Raw genomic sequence first — 24,102 nt, 5'->3', positions numbered from 1 at the left:
GAAGCATCCACATGAAAGGAGGCTTCTGTCCTGGTGTAGTCCAAGACAAAGTCACTCCATTACCGTTTGTCAGTTTACCTTGGAGAACAGCGCCCTGTGATCTGTGTTGTGGCTGCTTGCTTTCATACTGATGGCTCATGTTTATTCTGCAGTTGTTTCATTCTTACTGAAAGTCATGAAAATGCAGTGTATCATGCAATTTATGCTTTGTATTATGCAAGTTATTTTAGAGCATTAATTCTGACGCATTTCATAGTTTGCAGTGACAGTGACCCGTGCTTTCTGTTTTCTCTTCATAGAGAGTTCTGGAGTCAGAGGAGCAAGTGCTTGTAATGTATCATAGATATTGGGAAGAGTACAGCAAGGGCGCAGACTATATGGACTGCCTGTACAGGTCAGTGTGCCTTCCCCACTGCACTCCCACTCAGTCACAAGCCACTCAGGTGGGTATCGGGGAGCTGGTGGATGTGGTGTGCAGAGGGACTCTGTAATGTGGAACTGCTTCTCGGGGGCTGGCTGTGTTTCATGTGTTCTGGCCCCCGTGGCACTTGGTAAGCCTTAGTGGAGATTGGAAGGAAACTTCTGCTTGGGGAAACGTTCTAGCAGAAGGAATCTAACCCTATGCCCCATGGCCTTAGCATGCAAAATTCACTTTATGGAAGCACCATGGAGTCCTGGATGGTTTTCCTCCTGAAGTGCCTGCAGTCTTATCACACTCCCCTGGTCTCTCCCATCCTGCCTCACTGTTTTATCCATCTGATTTTCTGGATTGCTGATTCTGGCATGTTATTCCCATGGTCTTGTCTCCGAGTTTGCTACTGGTAGCTGGCCATCGTTACCGGGACACTCTTGTGCTGCATGTTCATCTCAACACCCAGGTCACTCAACTCAGGAGTGAAGACCTTTGCTTTGTCTTCTGAAGTTCACATTTACCTCTGAAAACCTGTGGCAACTTTGGGGCTGCTGGCACAGGTGGTGCTGGGAAAGGCTTGCCTCATTTGACATCTGGCCTTAGTGTTATGTGACTGGTGGCTGGTGATAACTGGTTGATAACTGGTGGTTAGGTAGCAACTGCGTCAGGCCACCCTTTGTTTCTACGCCATCAGGATGCAGGTGTAGTGAAAGGCCAGACGGGAAGGTCAGTGTTTTTTGCTACTGTGTTTTACAAGAAATTCCTGTCTCTTCACACTGAGGAAGGAGCTGGCCATTCAGTAGCACAAGTGATTTGCAAGAGGAGACATGAGCCTGCTGCTGCCAGCTGATATTCTGTTTTAGAAAGGGAAGTGCTGAATGTATGGATGTATTGGCTTGAGAAAAGACAGTTTTTGAAACTCAGTACATATTGGCGTGAAAATAAATATTCTAGAGTAGATTGAAACAGCTAAAATTTTTAAAAGGATTTATTTATTTTTATTAGAAAGTCAGATGTACAGGCAGGAGGAGATGTAGAAAGGAAGATATTCCTGATATACCCCCTGAGTGGCTGCCATGGCCAGAGCTGAGCCAGGAGCTCGGGGCCTCTTCCAGGTCTCCCACACGGAGCAGGGTCCCAAGTCTTTGGGCTGTCCTTGACTGCTTTCCCAGGCCACAAGCAAGGAGCTGGATGGGAAGTGGGGCACCAGGATACAAACCGGTTCCCACATGGGATCTGGCGCATGTAAGGTGAGGACTTAAGCCACTAAGCTACCACACCAAGCCTCCTTTCTACATAACTGTCATCTGATGGCTCACTCCCCAAGCGGCCACAACGGCTGGAGCTGAGCCAATCCAAAACCAGGAGCCATTGCTTCTTCCAGGTCTCCCACGTGGGTGCATTGTCCCAAGGCTTTGGACCATCCTCGACTGCTTTTTCAGGCCACAAGCAGGGAGCTGGATGGGAAGCAGGGCTGCCAAAATTAGTAACCATGTGGGATCCTGGCGTGTGCAAGGCGAGCACTTTAACTGCTATGTTATTGCACCAGGCACTGCAATTTTATTTAAAAATCTTATCATTTTGAATCAGAATCTAACATGAGAAAAAATAGATTATTCAGTGAGAGAAAGAATCTTTCCCTCATCTAAGTGACAATATCTTTGGGAAGTGGGTTAGTGAATACAAAGCTAAACTGTATAATAGCGCTGCCATTGAATTCTGAATAGAGAAATGTTACTTTAAGGGAGAAATTTGAGATAATTAGAGATTACCAGAAATTGCTGGTAGGACCCATTATGGGAGTGGGGCACGTGATCCCAGCAGACTGAGTGAGTGGCTTTCGGAATGGAAGGAAATGAGAGGATGTGATTGGAGGAAAGTGGAAGGGTGGGCTTTGTGAGTCTAAGGATCCAGGTGGGCTTCCTGGAATGGCCAGGGTGTTGCCCATCTGCAGTTCCTTGTGTGAAGCACACGTCTGTCTCGTCAGGTCCCACTAGGTTATGTGCTGAACCCTGTGTCTGACCTGGATGGGATCCAAAGGGGTGTTAGTGATGACTTCTGGTTCCTGGTTCAGAATCCAGGCTTTCCCCAAATCTGTGTTCTGTTATCAGCATTAGCTCTCCCGTTGTCTGGTATGCCTTCCATTTATTGGATAAGTGTGTTCCAGGGACTCTTGTCCAGCTTCTGTTCTGGACATCGTCTGGAGTCTTTCTTTGTGGACTTTAGATTCTCAAGAGGCGATGGCCTTGTGTTTTCAACTGTTGCTTAGTTGGAGTGATAAGTTATGGTAAGTTATGGTCAGTTTAGACTGGAAGGGCTGGCATTGTATTTCAGTGGATTAAGCTGGTGCCTATGATTCTGGCTCCTATTCACTTCTGATTCAGCTCCCTGCTAGGGCACCTTGGAAAGCAGTGGAAGATGGCATCTAGTGGGAAACCCACATAGTGTTCCAGAATCCTGGCTTTTTTTCCAGTTGTCCACCTTGGCCGTTACCGTCATCAGGGAAGAAAACTTGTGACTCTGCCTTTCAAGTAAAATCTTGTAAAGAAGCATTTAGGTTAGAGGCAGAGCATGCTGTGTTTGCTCTGAGTCCCAGTGAACGGGCCAGAGGACTTTCTGGCTAGCTTTGCTTGGCCTTCCACTCTCGTCCTTATTTCCGAGGGAAGGCATGCTTGGAAATACAACAGGAAAGTCCAAGTCAGGATGAGGAGGACAGAAGTTAAACACGGAATGCGGTTTAGTAACCCCTGGGCTGGGTCAGCTGAATGTCCCATGGTCCAGTGAAGCTGTGGGTATCCAAGTCCAATGTCACATTAGTGTGGCAGCACATTGAATGTCCTGCTGCAAGGAATCCTGCACACACAGTAGGCCAAGCTTGCTGGTGGAGCTGCCATACACTCTGAATGCCCCTGGGCCCTTCACTCTGGCAGAGCTGACCTTGGGAGGAGCGTGTTGTTGCCTGCCTAACCTTGGTCATTGCCTAGTGTGTCAGCAGTGACCATTCCCACACTGGCAGGCCCTTTCAGAAGGGTGTCTAGGAGGTGCCGATGGCACCTAGGGTGCCCCCTGAGTATACACATGTCACTTGAGCGTGGAGCTCGGTGTTCACCCCATATGTCCTTAATTTGTCCCAGGTCTTCACCTTGGCATCCCTGGAATGTGTCCTTTGTGGTTTGATTGCTCTGGATGACTGGCTGATGGCTGTCAGCAGTCAATTCATGGCCTACCAGCTATGACTTTTTCTCCTGATACAGAGAACTAACTTGAGTGAGGCTTTAGAAAGTGAAAAGGGAACTTTACCTTGACTTCCCAACAGGAGTTTCAGAATTAGCAAACAAAGTGTTTTTTTTTTTTTTTTTTAAGATTTGGAAAGTCAGATATACAGAGAGGAGAAAAGACAGAGAGGAAGATCTTCCATCCATTGTTTCACTCCCCAAGTCACCGCAACAGCTGGTGTTATGCCAATCCAAAGCCAGGAGCCAGGAGCCAGGAGCTTCTTCCGGGTCTCCCACACGGGTGCAGGGTCCCTAAGCTTTGGGCCATCCTCTACTGCTTTCCCAGGCCACAATCAGGGAGCTGAATGGGAAGTGGGGCTGCCGGGATTAGAACCAGCGCCCATATGGGATCCCGGTGTGTTCAAGGTGAGGACTGTTAGCCGCTAGGCCACACTGCCAGGCCCAGCAAACAAAGTTTTAAAGCTGGGGTCTTCCTCCCACCCAGCTGCGCTCATGTTTCAGAAAGAGGATGTGAGAGTGCCTATACATCGGAGGGTTCGTGCCCCAAATGCTCATAGGGCATAGGCTGGAGCCAGGAGTTGGGGCGTCCAGCTCTTCCCTGGTGGCCGGGAGGAACTGCTGCTTTCCAGGCACAGGCAGGAAGCTGGCACTATGCCATGGGCCGTGACTTTTATGCTGACTTTTAGGCTAACTCCCAGGTATTGGAAGTGTAAGAGCAAAGCCCTCTTGTAAGTGAGTCTGGGTCACGGTGGCATTTTTTTTAACTTACATATTAAAATTGCTGCTCTAAATTGCAAATTATTTCCTTTTTACTGCTTTTGACCTAACATGCAATGATATTGACGTTTGTTTTTCAGGTATCTGAACACTCAGTTCATTAAAAAGAATAAGTTGACAGAAGCTGATCTACAGTATGGCTATGGCGGTGTAGATATGAATGAACCTCTTATGGAAATAGGAGAGGTAGGAAATTCCTTACGTGTTTTCATCCATGTGGCTAATATGATTGAGTTGACCATGATAGAATTGTCAAGATTTTAGAAAGCTCACAAAAGCTATTTGGAAACGGCTGAGACTCCTGTGATTGGACAGTAGCCTAGAATAGAGGAGGCACGAGCTTGCAGATGGAACAAGCACATTGTCACTTGAATTAAAAATGAGAAATTGAGAGTAAAAACAATGAAATGTTTAGTTTAAGCCATTCATTGCCAGCACCTGACACTGGCTGGTGTGACTGTGCGTGCTTTGTGTAGTTGGGCTGGAGACCTGTGTTCTGCTCTGCTGGGCTTTGAGCATGGCTGAGCACTGCAAACCTCTTTGGGTGGGAGGTTGCCCATAGCAGAGAGTGGAGCAGATGGGAATGTTAGGCTCTTGTGCAAGAGGACACTGTTGCGAACTCATTGAAACGAAGGCAACTTAGGTGACTTTAATTACAAAAATTAGGTCAAGGAGTGGGCTTCGTTAGATACCTGAGAGCAAGCCCGAGCACGTCCTGGATGCCAACCATGTTTGTGCACAGCTTGAAGTATGCTCCTTGCTCTTTCTGAACCATGATGCAGAATGAAAATGCACCACAGGAGACAAAAAAAAGAGGCTGCAGCCTAACCCACATGGGTGAGGTTCGATTTGGTACTAGAATATTCTTCCCTCTGGATGGGGGAAAGTATTAACATGCAAAAGCTTAAATATGAACAGCAAAGCCGGAAACCTTGCTGGTATATCTAAAGCATCAGAGGCTGTCCACACAGGAAACCTGGATGGGGTTCCTGGTTCCTGACTTCATCTTGGCCCAGCCCCAGTTGTTACAGCCATGTGAGCCAACACATGAAAGGTGTATTCCCTGTCTCTGCAGCTGGCAACTGTACCTTTCAAGTAAATGAATGATAAAAACACTGTGAAGAAACTAACCACAGTATAAAACACATAAACACACAGACACACATAAAAGACTCCAGGTCTCATTTGGAGCAAGGCAGTCTGATCCAAAGGCAGGAGCCAGAAGCCTCAGTTGGGTGGAGGATCCCAAGGACTTGGGCCATCCTCTGCAGCTTACTCAAGCCACAAACCTAGAGCTGGATCGGAGGAGGAGCGAGTGGGACACAAACAGGTGTCCAAATGAGATGCTGCTGCCACAGAGTGGAGGATTAGCCATGGCGCCAGCACCACGATAAATGTGTGGGTAAATTTTTAAATGCCATTTTACTCAGTGGAGAAAAACCAAGATGCATATAGAGTGGTGCCCGGCTGTATTCAGAAAAATGCCCCAAAAGCCACGAGGAGACTGGACTTATCCTGCAGGCCAACAGAGTTTGGTAGACCATGTCCATAGCCCACCAACTGCGCCAGGCACGTTGCTGTTTTGTAAGAATCAATGAGGTATGTTGATTCTCACTTTGTATAAGAATGTGGATTCTGGACCCGGTGGTCTATTTTGGTCAAAGTCCTCTGGGATCTCACGGGTGACAGTTGTTATGTAATCCCCACAGCGGCTTAAGTCTTCAACTTAAATGAGCCAGGATCCCTTACGGATGCTGGTTCTAATCCCGGCAGTCCCACTTCCCATCTAGCTCCCTGCCTGTGGCCTGGGAAACCACAACCTTGGGACCCTGCACTCATGTGGGAGACTTGGAAGAGCTCCTGGCTGCTGGCTTCGGATTGGCTCAGCTCTGGCTGTTGCGGCCACTTCGGAAGGGAACCATTGGACGGAAGACCTTCCTCTCTGTCTCTCCTCCTTTATGTATATCTGACTTTCCAATAAAAAAAGAATTTCGATTCTTTTCACAATTTATGTCTGTAACGTGATTTTTCCATTCTCATTGGTGAATAATTTTATTTTTAAAAGTCTTTGAGTGATTCAGTTTTGAATTGATGACTTTTGCTTTCCTGGCAGCTGGCATTGGACATGTGGCGGAAGTTGATGGTTGAGCCACTTCAGTCCGTGCTCATCCGAATGCTACTCCGCGAAATCAAAAGGTGAGTGCTGTTGTTTTCTGGGTTGCCCCATTCGCCTGGCACTACCCTCCAGTTCCCCCTGCCCAGCTGGCAGCGTGCTCATGTTGTTTGGCATAGAGTTTAGGCCTCCTTTTTCTCTGTATCTCATTCTGCTTGGTGTTGGTATTCTAAAGTTGTCACTGAGTCTTGTCTTGCATCCTCAAATGTTTGGGTAATGGATGCCCAGGGGCTGGGTGCCTGTGCCCTCCCCACCATGCATCCCACTGCCCCTAGTCCCAGGTGAAGTCCCAAGCTTCTTGGGCCAGGAGATAGGTTCTCCTGGTTTGCTATAACTGCTGAGCCCCAACCAGGCAGTGGAGAACTTGCCTCCCTCCCAGGTGGCTGTGTGAGAAGTGTAGGGGTGCAGGAGTTCCTTGCACAGCTTGGAACAGAACAGGTCTGGGCTGTGGCTCTGAGTCCAGCACATGTGTGCTGAGGAATCCCATGCCAGTGGGACAGGACAGGGAGGCCCTGGTACAGGAAGGATGAGGCCTGTCTGATGCTACAGTATCATTTCTCTTTAGTGTGCTGTTAGGCATGCTTTACCCCAGTCACATGTTCCTCACATTGACCCCACATTTTACAGATAAGGAAACCAGCGCTCTATTTTCATCATGTTGAAAATCCTTGAGGCTGGTGCCATGACTCAACAGGCTAATCCTCCACCTGGTGGCACCAACATCTTATATGGACACTGGTTCAAGTCCTGGCTGTTCCACTTTCGATCCAACTCTCTGCTTCTGGCCTGGGAAGGTATCGAAGGATAGCCCGAGTCTTTGGGATCCTGCACCCATTGTGGAGGCCTGGAGGAGGCTCCTGGATCCTGGCTTGGTCGTCCCTGCACTCCCTCCAGCTTCAGTGCCACCTACCTACCTCATCACCACTTGTGCCACCCTCCTTGCGGTCCAGGCCTTCTCTATCATGTACCGCACTGTTATCTTCTACTCTGTTTTTCATTTCTCTGTGGTCAAGGGCAGCTGCAGCAGTGGGATACAGACAGCTCAGCTCTTGGGGAGCAGGATTTGTGTCCAATTTGCAGTACCCCCTGTTCTCACTGTAAACAAGGAGTGAATGCTTGTAACACCTAGAACTTAATTTTCCAAGTGTTACACGTCAGCAACAAGGTTTGCAAGCATGTCAGAGCTTGCAGTGTGCTTTGGGCTAACTTAGTGTAGATCTTGGAGCATTGCTGTGAAAAGGGGCCTGCGTGGACACCTACAAACTAAGAGGCCAGTGCTTGTGAAACAGGCCATTATGATTCCACGCATGGCTTCTGTTTCCAGCTGTCACTTGAAGGCCTGCAAGGTGGTTTCCATCTGTATTCCTGTCTTCTTCCATTGCAACTTAGGAGCCTTCTCCCTAGCCTCCTGGGGTTGTGCGAGAAGCAGCCTCCTGAGGTTGTGTAGTCTCACACATAAGTGAAGTTCATCTGCCTTGCTGTCTCACCAAATCTTCACGTCAGTGAGCCTCACAAGCCGGGTTGGTCAGTGTGCATTCAGTCTCAGGCAAGCACTTGCACATCGGGCTTGTTTTTGCTCTAATTTATTCATTTGATCTTAAAGGTTGGGTTCTGAGCTCACAAATGATTGCTGTAGGGAGGATAGTTGGTTCATTAGGTGCTAGGAATAGCACAGGCCCTGGTTGGCTCACTTGGGCCTGGGCAGCACGGGCAGCAATGCAGGAAGCCTTCCTGGTGCTTGGAACCTGCTGGAGGAGCTGGCTGTGTGCAGAGAATTTCAGTCCCCCCGACGTTGCCTGTTGCAGATGGTGGTCACTGTGGGCAGAGTTCGTTTGGCCATGGTCAGTGATATGTCCCGAGCAGGGATGCGGAGTCGGATCGTGTGTGTCAGCTGCAGGTGGACTGCTGGGAGTAAGCCTGGGAAGCAAGCCTGATGATGGTGTCCTTCCTTGTGAGGCTGAGACAGGCTGTGGCTGGTGCTCCCTGGCTGGACTGGTGTAGGCACATTCATACATGAGCAAACACTTTGCCTAGCACACTCAGCTAAGTAACATTAGAATCGGAATGCAGTAAGGACTGGCAACAACAAAGCTGACCGCCTCGGTGCTTTTGTTAAGTGCTACTCAATCCTTGGGTCCTCCGAAAAGAGGAAGGGACAGTCACTAACTCAGACACAGGCTGCAGGTGTGTGGCAGGTGGCCAGCAGGGAGGAACCCTAGGAATACACAGCCTTTGGGTTGACCTGGACTTAGTAATGGAGTCAGTTTCTGTGCTAGGGAAGACAATTTTTTTTTTCCTTACCCATTTTTTGATTTCTGTAATTATAGCAGTGAATATTCATCTTTGGGCTTGGCACGGTAGCCTAGTGGCCAAAGCCCTCGCTTTGCATGTGCCGGGATCCAGTATGGGCATCAGTTATAATCCCAGTGGCCCCACTTTCCATCCAGCTCCCTGCCTGTGGCCTGGGAAAGCAGGCCCAAAGCCTTGGGACCCTGCACTTGTTTGGGAAACCTGGAAGATGCCTCTGGCTCCGGCTTCGGATTGGCTCAGCTCCAGCTACTTGGGGAGTGAAGATCTTACTCTCTTTCTTTCCTCCTCTGTATATCTGACTTTGCAATCAATCTTTAAAAAAAATGAAGTAAAAAGGTAGTGTCTTCAATTGCATAGTAACTTGGCACATGTCACATCAGTGTTTAAGAAGATCTTAGGAAGGAAGTGTAAGGGAAGATACAAATATTCCCAGCTTGGTCACCAGATATCTGTCTTGTTCCTGAAGCTAGCTGTCAGTCATTTCTTGGGGGACAGGTGGTGTAGGGCCTCCGTTTACTGCAGGATGCCTCCAAGACTGGCATTCTTGTAGCAGGTGCTTTTTGCATTCTCCTAGCCGCAGCAGTAAACCCTTGCACCATAGTGTGACCTAATACCCTTATGCTCAGAGCCTTTATTTACCTAAATGGCATTTCCTGTGTGTGTGTGAACTGAACGTTGTTCCTAAGCTCCGGCACGTGTTGAGCTTTGTGCGAGATGGCGGGACTGGCCAGTGGAGTCCCAGGGGACCGTGTTCTCAAGGCTGTCTGTGCTGTGCTTTATTTCAGTGATCGTGGTGGAGAAGACCCAAACCAGAAAGTAATCCACGGGGTTATTAACTCCTTTGTTCATGTTGAACAGTATAAGAAAAAATTCCCCTTAAAGGTAAAGCACCTCCTTTAAAAACTTACATCATCAGGACCTTGAATTTTTAAATTGCTTGTTTCATTTTCTTTCTAATCTGCTATTTGGTTTCTTTAGTTTTATCAGGAAATCTTTGAGTCTCCCTTTCTGATCGAAACAGGAGAGTATTACAAACAAGAAGCTTCAAATTTATTACAAGAATCAAACTGCTCACAGTATATGGAAAAGGTAAGAGCCAGACTCTAGCTGGTCAAGAGTACCTCCCTGAGGTGCCTGCTGTGGGTGTGTCCCAGGAGGCAGCAGGTGATGGCAAGCAGGTGGTCCCTACCACCTACATGGGAGACCTGGGTAGAATTCTGGCTCCTTACTTCAGCTTGGCCCAACCCTGGCTTTCGGGGGACATTTGAGGAGGTTGAATAGGAGCTGTTTCTTCGTTTCTCAAATGAAAAAGAGAAGAAACTAGTTGCACGGCTTCATAGCGTACAGTGCTTTGTAAGCCTGACAATTGTGCCATCCATGCATGTTTTCATTGCAGTAGTATTGCTGTCCTTTTGTTTTGAACTACAAATCAGTTAATTCCTTGTCAGTTAATGTTAATCAATTGTTTACAGCTTGGAGCTTTTTATATAGGCTAAACTTTAGTAGCAGTCTTTATATATTTGATTGTAAACTGAATGTTTTACTATCATGCAGTTAGGGTTTAATTGTTTATTAATATGTAATACTTGTGCACATCCTTTGTTGGTTTCCATTTTCACACAGAGTGAGGCACAGGTGGGTTAGTTGTGTTTGCATGCGTGGTCCAGCCAGTAGACTGCCTCTCAGGATGGGGAGTGATCCCATGGAGAATGCTTGTCCTGGTTCCCTCTGCTGCAGCCTATGTTGTCCTTGGCATTGGACAGTTGTAGGCCTTTGAACTGTGATGCTGGTGGGTGATACTGTGCATTGATGTCTAGAATTGACGTTTGGACTGCTTGCGCAATGCTTACTAGTAATCCATGAATGTAAGACTATATTTCTGTAGGTCCTAGGTAGATTAAAAGATGAAGAAATTCGATGTCGAAAATACTTAAATGGAAGCTCATATATGAAAGTGATTCATGAATGTGAGCAGCGGATGGTAGCAGACCACTTACAGTTCTTGCATGCAGAGTGTCATAATATCATTCGACAAGAGAAAAAAAATGGTGAGTGTGCCAGACATAAATGCAAATAGAACCAACCCTCTTACGAAATGGGCTTTGGCACAGCAGTGCAGTGGCCTCATGTGACGCACACATCCTGTATGAGTGCTCGGTTCAAGTCCCAGCTTCTCTCCTTCTAACTCAGCTACATGCTCATGTAAGCTCTGAGAGGCAGCAGTGGTGGCTCAGGTGCTTGGGTCCTGGCCAGCTGTGTGGGAAACCCAGGTGGAGCTCCCCACTCCTGGCCTTGGCCTGGCTGTTTCAGGAATTTGGGGAGTGAAGCAACGATTAGATCTCAGTGTCTTTCAAATAAAATGAAACAACAGCAGTCACTGAAAAAGGATTATATACAAAATGTAAGATGATGAGAAACTTGAATACTGCAGAGCATTTCCAGAAGAACAATAAACCCAACCCAACCTCTTTAAAGTAGGGAGCTGCAAATGCAAGTCATATCGAAATATCAGTGTGAGGAGTGGTAAGTGGCTATACAGGTTCACAACAGCCACTTTGAAAAAGTCCACAGGGGATATAGTGCAGCACATTCAGACAATGAGTGAGTATGTTCAGGCTGCAGACAGCACAGGCTCTGAGAGGAGCTGCACACAAATCCACTGGTGTCCTGTTCAGTGCAGCAGAAGCCTGGGAAGGAGGGATTGGAAAGAGCTTGAGTGGACTTCAGGCCCTGGGTGATGCTTGTCTATTGGCCTGGTAGTGTAGATTTGACTGTGTGTCAGAAAGCTTATGATACACGTTTAATAGCTTTATAATGTGCTGGTTCAATCCTGAAATGCCTACAATAGCTAGTGGTGGGCCAGGCCAAAGCCAGGAGCCAGGAACTCTGCCCAGGTCTCCCAAGTGGTTGGCAGAGACCCAGGCCATTGAGCCATCACTCTGCCTCCTTCCCAACATGCCAGCAGAGAGCTAGGTTGGAAGCAGAGCAGTCAGAACTCATTCATGTTCAAGTACAGGATGCCAGCATTGCAAAAGAGAGCTTCCCGTTCTGTGCCTGTGTGCTCTTGTAAGTATGTAAATAGTGCAGCCTGAAGGCCTATACAGAGATGAGCTTGTGTCCCCTCAGTGCCAGACAGACTCTTGCTGTCTGTCCACAGCATTTTTGGATTCAGCAAACGTGCTTTTAGCGACAGATATTCTTGCCTACACAGTGGTTAATCTCGATGTTTCTAATCTTGAGAGGTTGGAAGGCCCTGAATTGCCATCCACTTGTTAGTGATTGCAATATATCTCTAATGGAGTTTCCAAACTCGTGGAAGTGCTTTCTGTGGTGACCTAAACCACCCCCTAAATTAAATTTTGCTCTGTAAGAAATATGTGAAAAACACTCCTCTGTTTGAGTAGCAGGAGACCAGGGGAGAATGCGCCTGTTTGCCTGTGTGTGGGAAGGCGCTGAGCAGCAGCAGGCTTTCTCAGGAGTGGGCGCAGGAAGAGGAGTGGAGCAGAGGTGGGGCAGGAAAGGTGAACCTGGTGTGTTTTGAACTGTGTGCCACCTCACGAGTGAGAGCCCTTTGGATATTTCTTTCTTCCCTCAGACATGGCGAATATGTATGTCTTACTCCGTGCCGTGTCCACTGGGTTACCTCATATGATTCAAGAGCTGCAAAATCACATCCATGACGAGGGCCTTAGAGCAACCAGCAACCTCACTCAGGAAAATGTGAGTTGGGTAGGAGGGAACGGGGAGCTATCCTCTTCACTTTATCGTAGGAAGAGGTGAGGAAAAAAGTCTTCACCAACACACGGGGTGTCTTTATGTGGATGCTTTAATCCCAGAATTTGGGAAATTGCGTGTTAGTGGCAGGGTGTTGGATGAGACTGACTGCCACCTAACCATGCTGACACATCCCTTCCGCACTTGGACTTCCCATCAAGAAACTCATCTGTTCTGTGTGACTGAGGGTCGCAGTGGCAATCGTGGGTCATGGAGGCAGATTGAGATTACGGTTTGCCTCCTGCACATGTCTGTGTGCTAGACCGAGTACCCACACAGACACCCTCAAGCCCAGGTGCCTGTGTTCTCCGGGCTCATCCTAGCCACGTGCCTTCTGGCACAAGTTGCCCTTGCTGCCAAGGTGCAGGCCTGGAGCACCAGCCTGTAGTCCTTCTTATCAGGCCTCCAAGCCGCAGAGCCCAGCGACACGGGTTCCTGTACTCTCCTGCATTGCCCTCAGTAACCATGCAGGAAGTCGGTGTGTATTTGACATCCCTCTGAGACAAGGGGAGGCCGAGTGGGTCAGAGTGTCTAGTGGGTACCCATGGTGGAGCTCACACCCTGCCTGGGCAGCAGTAACAAGCTAATATGAATGCCCAGGTTCTAGACTTTGCAGAGAAAGTGAAAAAAACCGTTTGCATACAGGAAAATTCCACTAGGGACTTTAATCAGCCTAAGTTTATTCTCTAAAATGTGATTTTCTTCTTTAATATTAAGATGCCAACACTGTTTGTGGAGTCAGTTTTGGAAGTCCATGGTAAATTTATTCAACTCATCAACATTGTTTTAAATGGTGATCAACACTTCATGAGTGCGTTGGATAAGGTAAGTTTTTGTTGCACTTAAACTATATGTGACATACTCTGTTCTTTAAGCAGTTTCAGTTAGGCTTGTATTTTGCAGACATGGAGAATAAACCTAGGTAATTAATTTAAATGTGAAAATCAGGTTATAACTAGCATTAAAGTTGTAAATTAGCAATTGACTATTTAAATTGTGGAATTACTATGCTATATATTAGAGGAATTATCAATAAGCTAGTAACTTATGAGAAGATTTTAAATTTTCAATATTTTTCCTTCAACTGTAGCAAACTGCTGAGTACCTCAAAAACTGAATACATTTTATAAGCACGAATTTTGATACATATAGAGACTGCGCTGACAGAGTTGTGAGAAAGTACTGGTTTATCTGTGTTCACTTTTCACTGAGGCATGCAGACTGTCTTGTCATTGGCAAAGGGCATGTGATTATGTGTAGCTGGGTGTGCAGGTGGAAGCACTTGGCAGTGAACCTGTAGTGCTGAGGTTGTGGGTTGGATCACAGCTCTGGGTAGGTAGCTGTGTGCGTGAGTCCTGTGCCTGTAGCTGACACCTGCCGTGTTTCTCTCCAGGCCCTCACATCTGTTGTCAATTACAGAGAACCTAAGTCTGTTTGCAAAGCTCCTGAGCTGGTAAGCGTGAAAGTAACCTAGCCAAAACCAGAAACGGGGCAGTGTGAGATATGTTGGTTTTGTTTATAAGTGGAAAGGTACATTTAACAGAGACAAAGAGCTTCCATCTGTTGGTTCACTCCCCAAGTTGCCATAACGGCTGGAACTGAGCCAATCCAAAGCCAGGAGCAGGGTCCCAAGCATGCTCCTGCTTTCCCAGGACACTAGCAGGGAGCTGGATGGGAAATGCAACAGTGGGGAGATGAACCAGCATCCATATGGGCTCCTGATGCTTAAAGGGGAGGATGAGCCAATTGAGCCATTGTACAAAACCAAGACTCATTTTTTTTAAGGTTTATTCATTTTCATTACAAAGTGAGATACACAGAGAGTAGGAGAGATAGAGAGAAAGGTCTTCCGTCAGATGATTCACTCCCCAAGTGACTGCAATGGCTGGTGCTGTGCCGATCAGGAGCCAGGAACTTCCTCCAGGTCTCCCATGCGGGTACAGGGTCCCAAGGCTTTGGGCCGTCCTCGACTGCTTTCCCAGGCCACAAGCAGGGAGCTGGATGGGAAGTGGAGCTTCCGGGATTAGAACAGGTGCCCATATGGGATCCAGGTGCATTCAAGGCAAGGACCCACGCAGACTCCTTTTTTTGCTCTGGTATCTAATTGTCAAAAAATGAGGCAAGATTTTTGCTCAGGATTGATTGATTGATTGATTATACGACAGAATGACAGAGAGAGAGTTACCTGCTGGGTGTGGATGGCTGGTTAGGGAGATTTACTGTCATTTTCCTCTTTGAGCTTGCCAAGTACTGTGACAATTTGCTAAAGAAGTCTGCAAAAGGGATGACAGAGAATGAAGTGGAGGACAAACTCACAAGCTTCATTACTGTTTTCAAGTACATCGATGATAAGGACGTTTTTCAAAAGGTAAGTTGTAAGCAGGAGTTTTAACTTGAATGGGTAACTGATTTATATTTGAACCTCAAATCATTACATAGAAAGTCTTCTTTTTTCCAACTATAGTTCTATGCCCGGATGCTGGCCAAACGCTTAATTCATGGATTATCTATGTCCATGGACTCTGAAGAAGCCATGATCAATAAATTAAAGGTAATGTCCTAGTATTATCCCACTAGTACATAAAAATGATGCTCACTGTAGCATTGCATGAAACAGCAGGGAAGAATTCACCAGTAAAAGGTATAAGGATGTGTCTATACTATGGGATCTGTAAATGCTATGTTTTACTTATGTATTTGAGGAGCACAGAGAGACCAAAATAGAACTCCCACCTGCCGGTAATTCATTCCCCAAGTACTTGCAGTAGCCAGGGCTGGGCTGTGACCAAAGTTGAGAGCCCACTGGGAATTCATTTCTGTTCTCCCATATGGGATGTGCCCCACCTTCCATTTTAAAGTGACTAGCTGGAGTAGTCTGAGCCAACTTTCTCTTCTATTTGCTATGTTCAGTAAGTTCAGTAACTGACATGTTGGAATGCGTTATTTTGCATTGCTGAAGACAAGTGAATTGGGCCCAACATGGTGGCCTAGTGGCTAAAAGTCCTCACCTTGAATGCTCCAGGATCCTATACGGGCATCGGTTCTAGTCCTGGCAGCTCCACTTTCCATCCAGGTCCCTGCTTGTGGCCTGGGAAAGCAGTAGAGGATGGCCCAAAGCCTTGGGTCCCTGCACCCGCATGGGGAGAAGCTGCTGCTAACTCCTGGCTTGGGATTGGCTCAGCTCCAGCTGTTGTGGTCACTTGGAGAGTAAATCAATGAATGGAAGATCTTCCTCTCTGACTTTATTTTAGACTTTACTTTTTTTGTTTTGTTTTGCTTTTGCAGCAAGCCTGTGGATATGAATTCACCAGCAAGCTCCATCGGATGTACACAGACATGAGTGTTAGTGCTGACCTCAACAATAAGTTCAACAATTTCATCAAAAACCAAGACACAGTGATAGATTTGGGCATTAGCTTTCAAATATACGTCTTGCAGGTATGAGGGTGTGTTGGCTTGTTGGCACTCAGCAGTGTTTCCGCGTCAGCCCCTGTAGCTTCCGCAGCATCATGCTTCATGCTGCACCGGTCTGCGTACCCTTGGATTTGCTGTGGATCTACTTATCTGTTTCATTCCCTGCTGCCCTTTCTCAGGCTGGCGCGTGGCCTCTGACCCAGGCTCCGTCCTCCACGTTCGCCATCCCCCAGGAGCTGGAGAAGAGCGTCCAAATGGTGAGTGAGGGGATGTGCACGCAAGGCTCCGCGGCTGCTTCCCCAGGGTTGTCTGCGTCTGACGCCCAGATCTGCCCTCTGAAGTCATTGCAGCCTGAAAACCAACAGTGCTGGGGTGGCAGGTTGCCTTGTTGTCAGAATGTATCTTCTTATCAATAGATTGAATGCTCTTAAGCAGTTTTGAGTTGCAAAACTGTGACACCAAAAGAAAAATTAGAACCCAGTGCTTCAAAATGTTTCTCCCTTGTCTATCCCTGGTTTCACTTAGGGCAGTGCATATGGAAAAGCTGTGACACTGAGAAGTTCAAAGATAGATTGCATGAATGTTTGGCTGGGTGGAAACTTGGGGCCATTGTTTTGCCGTATTGGTAAAGCCATGACCTGTGATGCTGGCATCCATATGGATGCTAGTATAATTCAGCAATGAATGAGAAAATGTGCAATTTTTGAGTTTCCAGATCATGATTAAGCCAGGGCTCCAAAACACGAGCTTTTTTTGTGAGGCATTGGTAGGACTTACAGAAATTAACCCTCTGCGTGTTAATTGTGTTCTTGTTCGCTCCCATGCCCTTTGTGTTGCAGTCAGAACAGCTGTGCCGTGCAGGTACTGTCCTGCCCTCAGCAAGGCAAATGGCGCTGCCTCCTTGGCCACCTGCATTGTACTCATGACGTAGTAGGGAGCTAAGCTTCCACCCACTATGCCAGGACCCCATGTGGGTGCTGGTTCATGTTGGCTGCTCACTTCCCATCCAGCTACCTGATTGTGGCCTGGGAAAGAAATGGAGGATAATCCCACATGGGATTGGCCAGGCACAATAGCCTAGTAGCTGAATCCTCTCCTCGCATGTTCCACTTTCCATCCAGCTCCCTGCTTGTGACCTGGGAAAGCAGTTGAGGACGGCCCAAAGCCTTGGGACCCTGCACCCACATGGGAGACCTATACAAAGTTTCTGGTTCCTGGCTTTGGATCAACGCAGTTCCGACCATTGTGGCTGCTTGGCAAATGAGCCAGTAGATGAGAGATCTTTCTGTCTCTCCTCTCTGTAAATTGGACTCTGCAATAAAAATCAATGACTCTTTAAACAAAAAAGAAGGGGTCCAGAACAATGCCTCAACAATGCCTCCACCTCCAAATGCCTGGATCCCATATGGTTGCCAGTTCGTGTCCCTCTGTTCCCACTTGACATCGAGCTCCCTGCTTGTGGGCTGGGAGAGCAGCGGAGAATGGCCCAAAGCCTTGGGACCCTGCAGTGGGCAGTTCATATCATCTTTCAAGGGAAATTTTTGTTCCTTTGAAATAGCGATTATAAACAAATAACACAGCTCTAGGCTCGTGAGTCCAGCTTTCGGCTGGGTACACAAAAGGAAGAACACAAGCCATGTGGAGCAGCTAGCATGGTAGCCGAAGGAGAAATGGTGATTCCAGTTGTAAGGTAGTCATATGAAGAGAGGTACAACCAGCCAGGTGGATTTGAGGAGCCCAGGCCTGGGGGAAGTCTCACTTAGGCCCTTACAAAAGCACATTGGTCAGAATGTGACCCCAGCTGTGAGCCAAAGCAGGGCAGTGCAACCACCAGGAAGGCCTTTGATATGTGGTCACTGGCACCAGCAAGGCTAAGAAGTGACCTACCTCTGTGACCAGCTTAACACCCCTTCAGAGGAAGTGAACTTATCTCACTGAACTGGCTTTATTTCACACAGTTGTTTGGCAGTGCTAGTTCACTGGGCCTCCTCATTGACAAGTATTTCAGGAATACGGGTGTTTCCATGTGCGTTTTCTCTAAAATCCAGTAGAGGGCGTTTTTCCCCCAGTAAGTCCAGCTTCTCAGTTCATAGGGCTGAAATCCATTTGTGTAACTAATTGTGAACTTTTTGGCATGCAAATTAGCCTTGCCTTACTGAAGCACAACTTTTTTTTTATGAAAATCACTTCTATTTCATGCATATTTGCAGAGAGATCAGAAAAGACAGATCTTCCTTTCACTGCTTTACTCCCCACGTGGCCAAAATAGCCAGAGCTGAGACAGGTACCTCTTACAAGTCTCCCATGTGGGTGCAGGGTCCCCAGGTTTTGGGTACCCGTCCTCAACTACTTTTCCAGGTCACAAGCAGAATTTTGTTTTGGGCTTTTCCAACACATTCATCTATTTGTGGTTTGGATTTCAGGCCACACTTGTGGAATGTGCCTGGGGTGTGTTCTGATTCGCTGCTCCTCCTGCAGAGGGGCTGGCGGAGGGGTTGCTGACCAACAGAGGGAAAATAATCAATGTTTCTCAGTTTCCTGGGGCAGGCAAGTGCAAACTGAATCGCATGCTGAGGCTACAGCCCTGTGGAGAGGCAGCAAGCAGCATACCTGATAGATCAGTGTTGCTGCTATTCAGGTGTGGGTCTGGCTGTGTTACTGGGGCACAGCACGTTAGCCTGGGTCCACAGAGCTGTGCAGCTGCTGCTTGGTAAACATGAGCCCTGTCGTCCTGGGCTGCCATTCCAGGGAGGGAGGAGTGGGCAAGTTTCAGAACCACGTTTATGTCCAAAGCAATGTCAGTGTGAGAACATCCAAAGGACCGAAGGCAGAGGCCGCCTGGTGGGTGGGCACTCGGCATGGTCAGTCGGCCCCCTCTGTGGAGTAGACATGTGATTCCTACTGAGAGGCAGGGCATGGTGAGGAGACTTCCTAAGTGATGGTAGCCTTGTTGCTGCATGTCTGCCAGAAGTGAGAAGTGCAGGGCCATGCTTTAGCAGCAGGAGCTGAGATGGTGCCCGTGTGCCCTGGGCCGGAGCCTGCCCGGGTGAGCGTTCTCCTGGGATGCACGTGTGCCCCAGACATGGACATGGCTTCTCTCAAGCGGGGGATGAGGACACTAAGCTGATGGATTTTCTTCTGTTTCTCTCTTACAGTTTGAATTATTCTATAGCCAACATTTCAGTGGAAGGAAACTCACCTGGTTACATTATCTTTGCACAGGTAAAATGTCCCCAGCTGTACCTGGCATAGCAACATCCCCCGATAAGATCATGTTGATTTTGGAAGAGGCTGCCTGCTCTGCATGTGCTGCAAGCTGTTCATGACACATTCCAAGAGTAGCATGTTTGAATAGGATTTTCTAAGACATTTTCTGAATTTTGTGATGACAGGCTGGTTCCCTCAGTGCTACTGCCTACACCAGGATGAGGCTTTGCAATGAGACCGCGTGTATTGTTTCTTGAGGAAGTCCTGCTTAATTTTTGTTCATCTCCAGGATAAGATTCATTGGGTTAGAAGTGTTTTCCCTAGTTGTCCCTATCCTATATTCTGATTTATCTTCAGGTCAAACAAGTCTTTCGCCTAGTTGTCCCAATCCCAACAATCCTAATTGAGAACTCTGACCAAAGTTAGTGGAGGTGGCACACTCTCAGGGTGGTTTCAGACGAAGCACAGACATTCCTAAGTAGGTTTCATGCTATAGGACTCAGATGCAGTGTGGGCGTGTGCGTGACTGTGTCGGCGTGAGCTGTGCATGTGTGTGTCCTAGAACCGCAGCATTATGCCCTGGGAGGCAGCCGGTAGATTTGGAATGGAGCAGGGCAGGACTACAGCCAGCCTGAGCTGTGTCTTCCCCGACTGCAGGAGCAGTTGCCCAACAGCTCTGTCGGTGGGGAAAGGGCCTGCCTGTTTGTCTTTCTTCCTATCCCTGTTTGCTTCTGGCAAAACAGCACAGTACAGACAGAGCCACAGAGCATGTCCTGTAAGCTTACAGAGCTTGCTGGAACCATGCTATCCTCATTCCCTCCTCCTCCTGATTGTTGCTCATGTTTATACCCACAGCACCGTCCTTAGCCCCTGGCACAGAGCGAAACAGAACCAGTATGGCTAAACCACTGCGTGGTTAGCAGGAAGGGCTTCACAGGCATTTAAGAGGCAGTTCCCCCTCCCCTCACACTATCTATCCTGGCTGCAGGTGAAGTGAAGATGAACTATCTGGGCAAGCCCTATGTTGCCATGGTGACCACGTACCAAATGGCTGTTCTCCTTGCGTTCAACAATAGTGAAACCGTGAGCTACAAGGAGCTCCAAGATAGTACTCAGATGAATGAAAAGGAGCTGACAAAAACGATCAAATCATTACTCGATGTGAAGATGCTTAATCATGACTCCTCAGAAAAGGTATGTGGCGCATCCCCAATGGTCCTGGGTGCCCCGCATAATGCTTTCTCTCAGGACATTTGCAGCTAATGGTAGGGCTTCAGCTAGCGGGCCCTGCTGTGCCATGGCGTATCTGCTGTGCTGAGCCAGCTTAGTGGAAAGCTGCTGAGGAGGCCCCTTCTGGAGGGTCCAGTGAACCAGGTGTCTGTAGCGCAGCTGGCACGAACCCTCTCTGCATGGTTCTCCTGTGGATCTGGTCCTGATTTCATGGCTCTGCAGCAGAGCATTGCAGCCTGTGACATGCACACAGAGGTCAGCCTGCGGTTAACCCACTGAGTGCCAGGCTTTCCTCTGTGCAGCTTTGTAGCCTTGGAACCACCAGTGGGGCGTGACTGCTCCCTTGATGTCCTCAGAGGTGCCCTGTGCACCCAACAGCAAGGCCAGGCTTCGGGCTGGCACAGGAGCCCCAGCACATAGCATGTCTGTTACGAGGTAACATTTGAGGCAGCTTGAAGAGCAGCAGATATGGGCACTATAAAGCAAAGTGTCACTTTCATTATTTCGTTCTGCTTTTCACCTTTTCAAGCGATTGTTTGAGTGCCCAGAAATAATATATATCCTGTTAAGATGCATCTGACCAATTCATATTAACAGAATTTCTCAGGCTGACTGCTGCCGTAGCACTGCGCTGAGAGGGGCTTCTTCCTCCAGCTAGAGCAGCTGAGATTCTGCAAGGTGGGAGCCCCACTGAGAGGCCACCCTGGGTCTCACAGGGGACTGTGGCTGCCAGCCTGCTCAGCCAGCTCACCCAGAGCTGTGCCTTATTCTCATAGCACTGTGTGGTGTGGTCAAAAGAACGGCTCACCTGTTGTTTTCTGGAAGGTGGAGCACTCATATGTGTTAGCTAGGCAGAAAATAATAACACATGCTGGCAGATGTACAGTTAAAATCTTTTTTGTGTGTTTAACAAAGAGCAATTATACAGCTTGCCCAGATAGTTCTTTTTGCTGGGTCACTATAATTGCATATTTGCAGTAAGCTCTTTTTCAGTGATTGTTTTGTTTGTATAAATAAATGATTTTACCTGCAGGAAGACATTGATGTGGAATCCTCATTTTCACTAAATATGAACTTCAGCAGTAAAAGAACCAAGTTTAAAATCACTACATCGATGCAGAAGGATACACCACAGGTATGGCCAGGGAGTAGCCAGGCGCACAGCTTGGCAAGGGTGGGATCAGAGAGTGGCCAGCCTTGGAGCTCAACGGCGACTGTGAGGCCAGGCAACGGCCAGGCACACAGCTTGGCAAGGGTGGGTCTCTGTTGATCTCTGATCAGCACTATGGCTCAGTGGCTAAATCCTAGCCTCATAACAGCCAGGATCCTAGAGACCTGGTTTCAGATCAGCTCAGCTCCAGACTTGGGATGCGAAACAGCAGACAGAAAATCTTCCCTATTTTCCCCCTCTGTATATCGGCCTTTTTTAAAAACCTTTTCCATTTTTTATTATATTTTTGGCAATCTTTACATAGTTAATTAGGATAAAAAGGTTCAAGGGCTACAGGTTCAAGTGGGTAAGACTATTATTTCCATATTGCTTCCTTCATGTATCTGAGGTAAAGGAGGGGATATTGAGGGAGAAGCCCCACCCAGTTTCCTTCCCACTCCAGATCACTGATGTGGGGCATGCTCTGAGGGTCTTGCTCAAGTGGTTTTGATAGTTCAACAGTTTTTAATTGTTGCCAGTTTCACCACTTCAAGCACCATGAGGTTGCTGAAGAATCCACTGATTGACATAGTCCATCGTAGAGTCCCCGTTTGCCCAGTTTTTCACTGCCAGCATGGCTGAGGTGGTTGATTGACTTGTTCTGTCCTCTGTCTGGGCACCTTTCAGCTGGAACGTGGGACGTGGGGACAGCATCTGGTCCCAGGCAGTTGATATTTGGGCAGTAGTTGTGTGACATAGCATCTCCGAGTAACTTGATTAGAAATGTATACCCACTCTCAAGCACAGTTCACTGACGCTTCAAATTTTGGTTTTCCTTAATAAAACAGGAAATGGAGCAGACGAGGAGTGCTGTCGATGAAGACCGTAAGATGTACCTCCAGGCTGCCATAGTTCGTATCATGAAGGCACGGAAAGTGCTTCGACACAATGCCCTCATCCAAGAGGTGAGGGGGGCTGCCGGAGCAACGGGGACACCTGTCTCGGATATACTAAGGCCGTGGGTGAATTTCACATCAGGGAGGGCTTCAACTTAGAGATCTAAAACCTAGTGAGCGACAGACTCTCACAGCCTGTGTCAAAGGGATTTGGTCACATCAAAGATTCTGTTCATTTCTGAGCAAGCATGGAGCATGTTGGCATGCCTAACTGGCCGCCACTGGTAGAGCAGTAAGCAGCGTGACACACGGCAGCCTATGGGGCCCATGGGCTAATGGGACAGACATGCATTGTTGAAGTGGCAATGCAGACGCACAGGAGAGTGGCTGGGTTCTGCGTGCAGAGTCCCACCCTGGGGGTGCTTGGAGGCGCGGCTGGAGGCAGTGGTCTCTGAGCAAAGGGATGGGAGTTGGGGAATGGAGATATGTTTAGGTTTCTTGGGGGTTTCCTTGGTTACCTCTGCATTTTAGTTTTACACAATACACATGGCAGGCTTTTCCCTGCTATGTCCATCCTGACACGTGTGGTTTCCTCTTTTGTCTACACAATCTGGGTCTCCTCCTCCCATCCTGGGTGGTGGTGCTCAGTCTGACAGAAGTTGGAGGCACTCCACAGCCAGGAGGCCACACGTCTTTGCTCTTTTCCTGCAGGCGGCCGTGGTATAACATCTTTGTCTCTCCCGCAGGTGATCAGCCAGTCTAGAGCCAGGTTCAACCCCAGCATCAGCATGATCAAGAAGTGCATCGAGGTCCTCATCGACAAGCAGTACATCGAGCGCAGCCAGGCTTCTGCAGACGAATACAGCTACGTCGCGTGAGACCATGCTCCCAATGGGCGCGGAGACTGGTGCCGTTGGTGTGTCCTGTGGGAAAGCGGGCCTGGACCCATCACCTGGTCAGCCCCCGTTTCTCTGCTGTTTACAACATCACCAGTGCCACGTCATGAGCGTCAAAGAAAATGCCTAGAGAAGATTCCAAGCTCATGTCATTATGACATTTCTTAAAACTCTGTTCAGAGAATGAGTGAAGTGTTGCTGACATGTGGAAATCGGGTCGGGTGCCATGCTTCTCCCCCTCATGTTTGCAGTTGATGTGTCGGTTTTTTTTTTTAATGTATCTTAAAGGACATAAAATAATAAAAAAAAAAACCTTAAATATTGTAATATGACAGATAACCTAATAATTGTATCTACATTAAAATGACAAACATGATAATGCTGCTTGTCAAATAAAAGAAAAATAAAGAAATAGAATGCCTTCTTTCATGCAGAGGGAGTGTCACAAGCTCTCCCAGTGAGCATTTGGGCTTCGGCCAAGCCAGCAGTACAGCGGTGTGAGCGGTCATCTCCCTCCCACCTGAAGCCACCGTGAGAAGGCACAGCTCCGCAGCTCCATTGGAAGCAGCAACCTGGGGGTGAGTGTTGTCAGTCCTGAGGGTGGAATTCCACCAGCAGTCCCACAGC

At 47.9% G+C, this 24,102-nt stretch overlaps 1 protein-coding gene across 4 annotated transcripts in view; it reads left to right on the top strand.

The window, feature by feature from the left end:
* CUL2 (cullin 2) overlaps positions 1 to 23,873 on the top strand; it is a 42,732-nt gene extending 18,859 nt beyond the window's left edge. For 3 of the 4 annotated variants that reach the window (XM_040992594.1, XM_040992592.1, XM_040992595.1), the window contains exons 4-21: positions 300 to 394; positions 4,506 to 4,611; positions 6,539 to 6,621; positions 9,694 to 9,790; positions 9,887 to 9,997; positions 10,794 to 10,956; positions 12,504 to 12,628; positions 13,400 to 13,507; positions 14,076 to 14,135; positions 14,922 to 15,050; positions 15,147 to 15,233; positions 15,968 to 16,120; positions 16,276 to 16,353; positions 19,252 to 19,318; positions 20,292 to 20,497; positions 21,567 to 21,668; positions 22,532 to 22,648; positions 23,326 to 23,873. In XM_040992594.1, coding sequence (XP_040848528.1) covers positions 300 to 394; positions 4,506 to 4,611; positions 6,539 to 6,621; positions 9,694 to 9,790; positions 9,887 to 9,997; positions 10,794 to 10,956; positions 12,504 to 12,628; positions 13,400 to 13,507; positions 14,076 to 14,135; positions 14,922 to 15,050; positions 15,147 to 15,233; positions 15,968 to 16,120; positions 16,276 to 16,353; positions 19,252 to 19,318; positions 20,292 to 20,497; positions 21,567 to 21,668; positions 22,532 to 22,648; positions 23,326 to 23,457 — 2,019 coding nt within the window. In that variant the 3' untranslated portion in view covers positions 23,458 to 23,873. Of the gene's footprint in view, positions 1 to 299; positions 444 to 4,505; positions 4,612 to 6,538; positions 6,622 to 9,693; positions 9,791 to 9,886; positions 9,998 to 10,793; positions 10,957 to 12,503; positions 12,629 to 13,399; positions 13,508 to 14,075; positions 14,136 to 14,921; positions 15,051 to 15,146; positions 15,234 to 15,967; positions 16,121 to 16,275; positions 16,354 to 19,251; positions 19,319 to 20,291; positions 20,498 to 21,566; positions 21,669 to 22,531; positions 22,649 to 23,325 lie in introns of those variants that run through there. The other variant, XM_040992596.1, reaches the window with a different exon arrangement.
* The last annotated feature ends 229 nt before the right edge of the window (positions 23,874 to 24,102 follow it).

The sequence above is a fragment of the Ochotona curzoniae genome, unplaced genomic scaffold (genome assembly GCF_017591425.1).
Source record: "Ochotona curzoniae isolate NIBS_2020 unplaced genomic scaffold, NIBS_Ocur_1.0 contig_78, whole genome shotgun sequence".
NCBI lineage: Eukaryota > Metazoa > Chordata > Mammalia > Lagomorpha > Ochotonidae > Ochotona > Ochotona curzoniae.
This window is presented reverse-complemented; position numbering and strand designations above follow the sequence as displayed.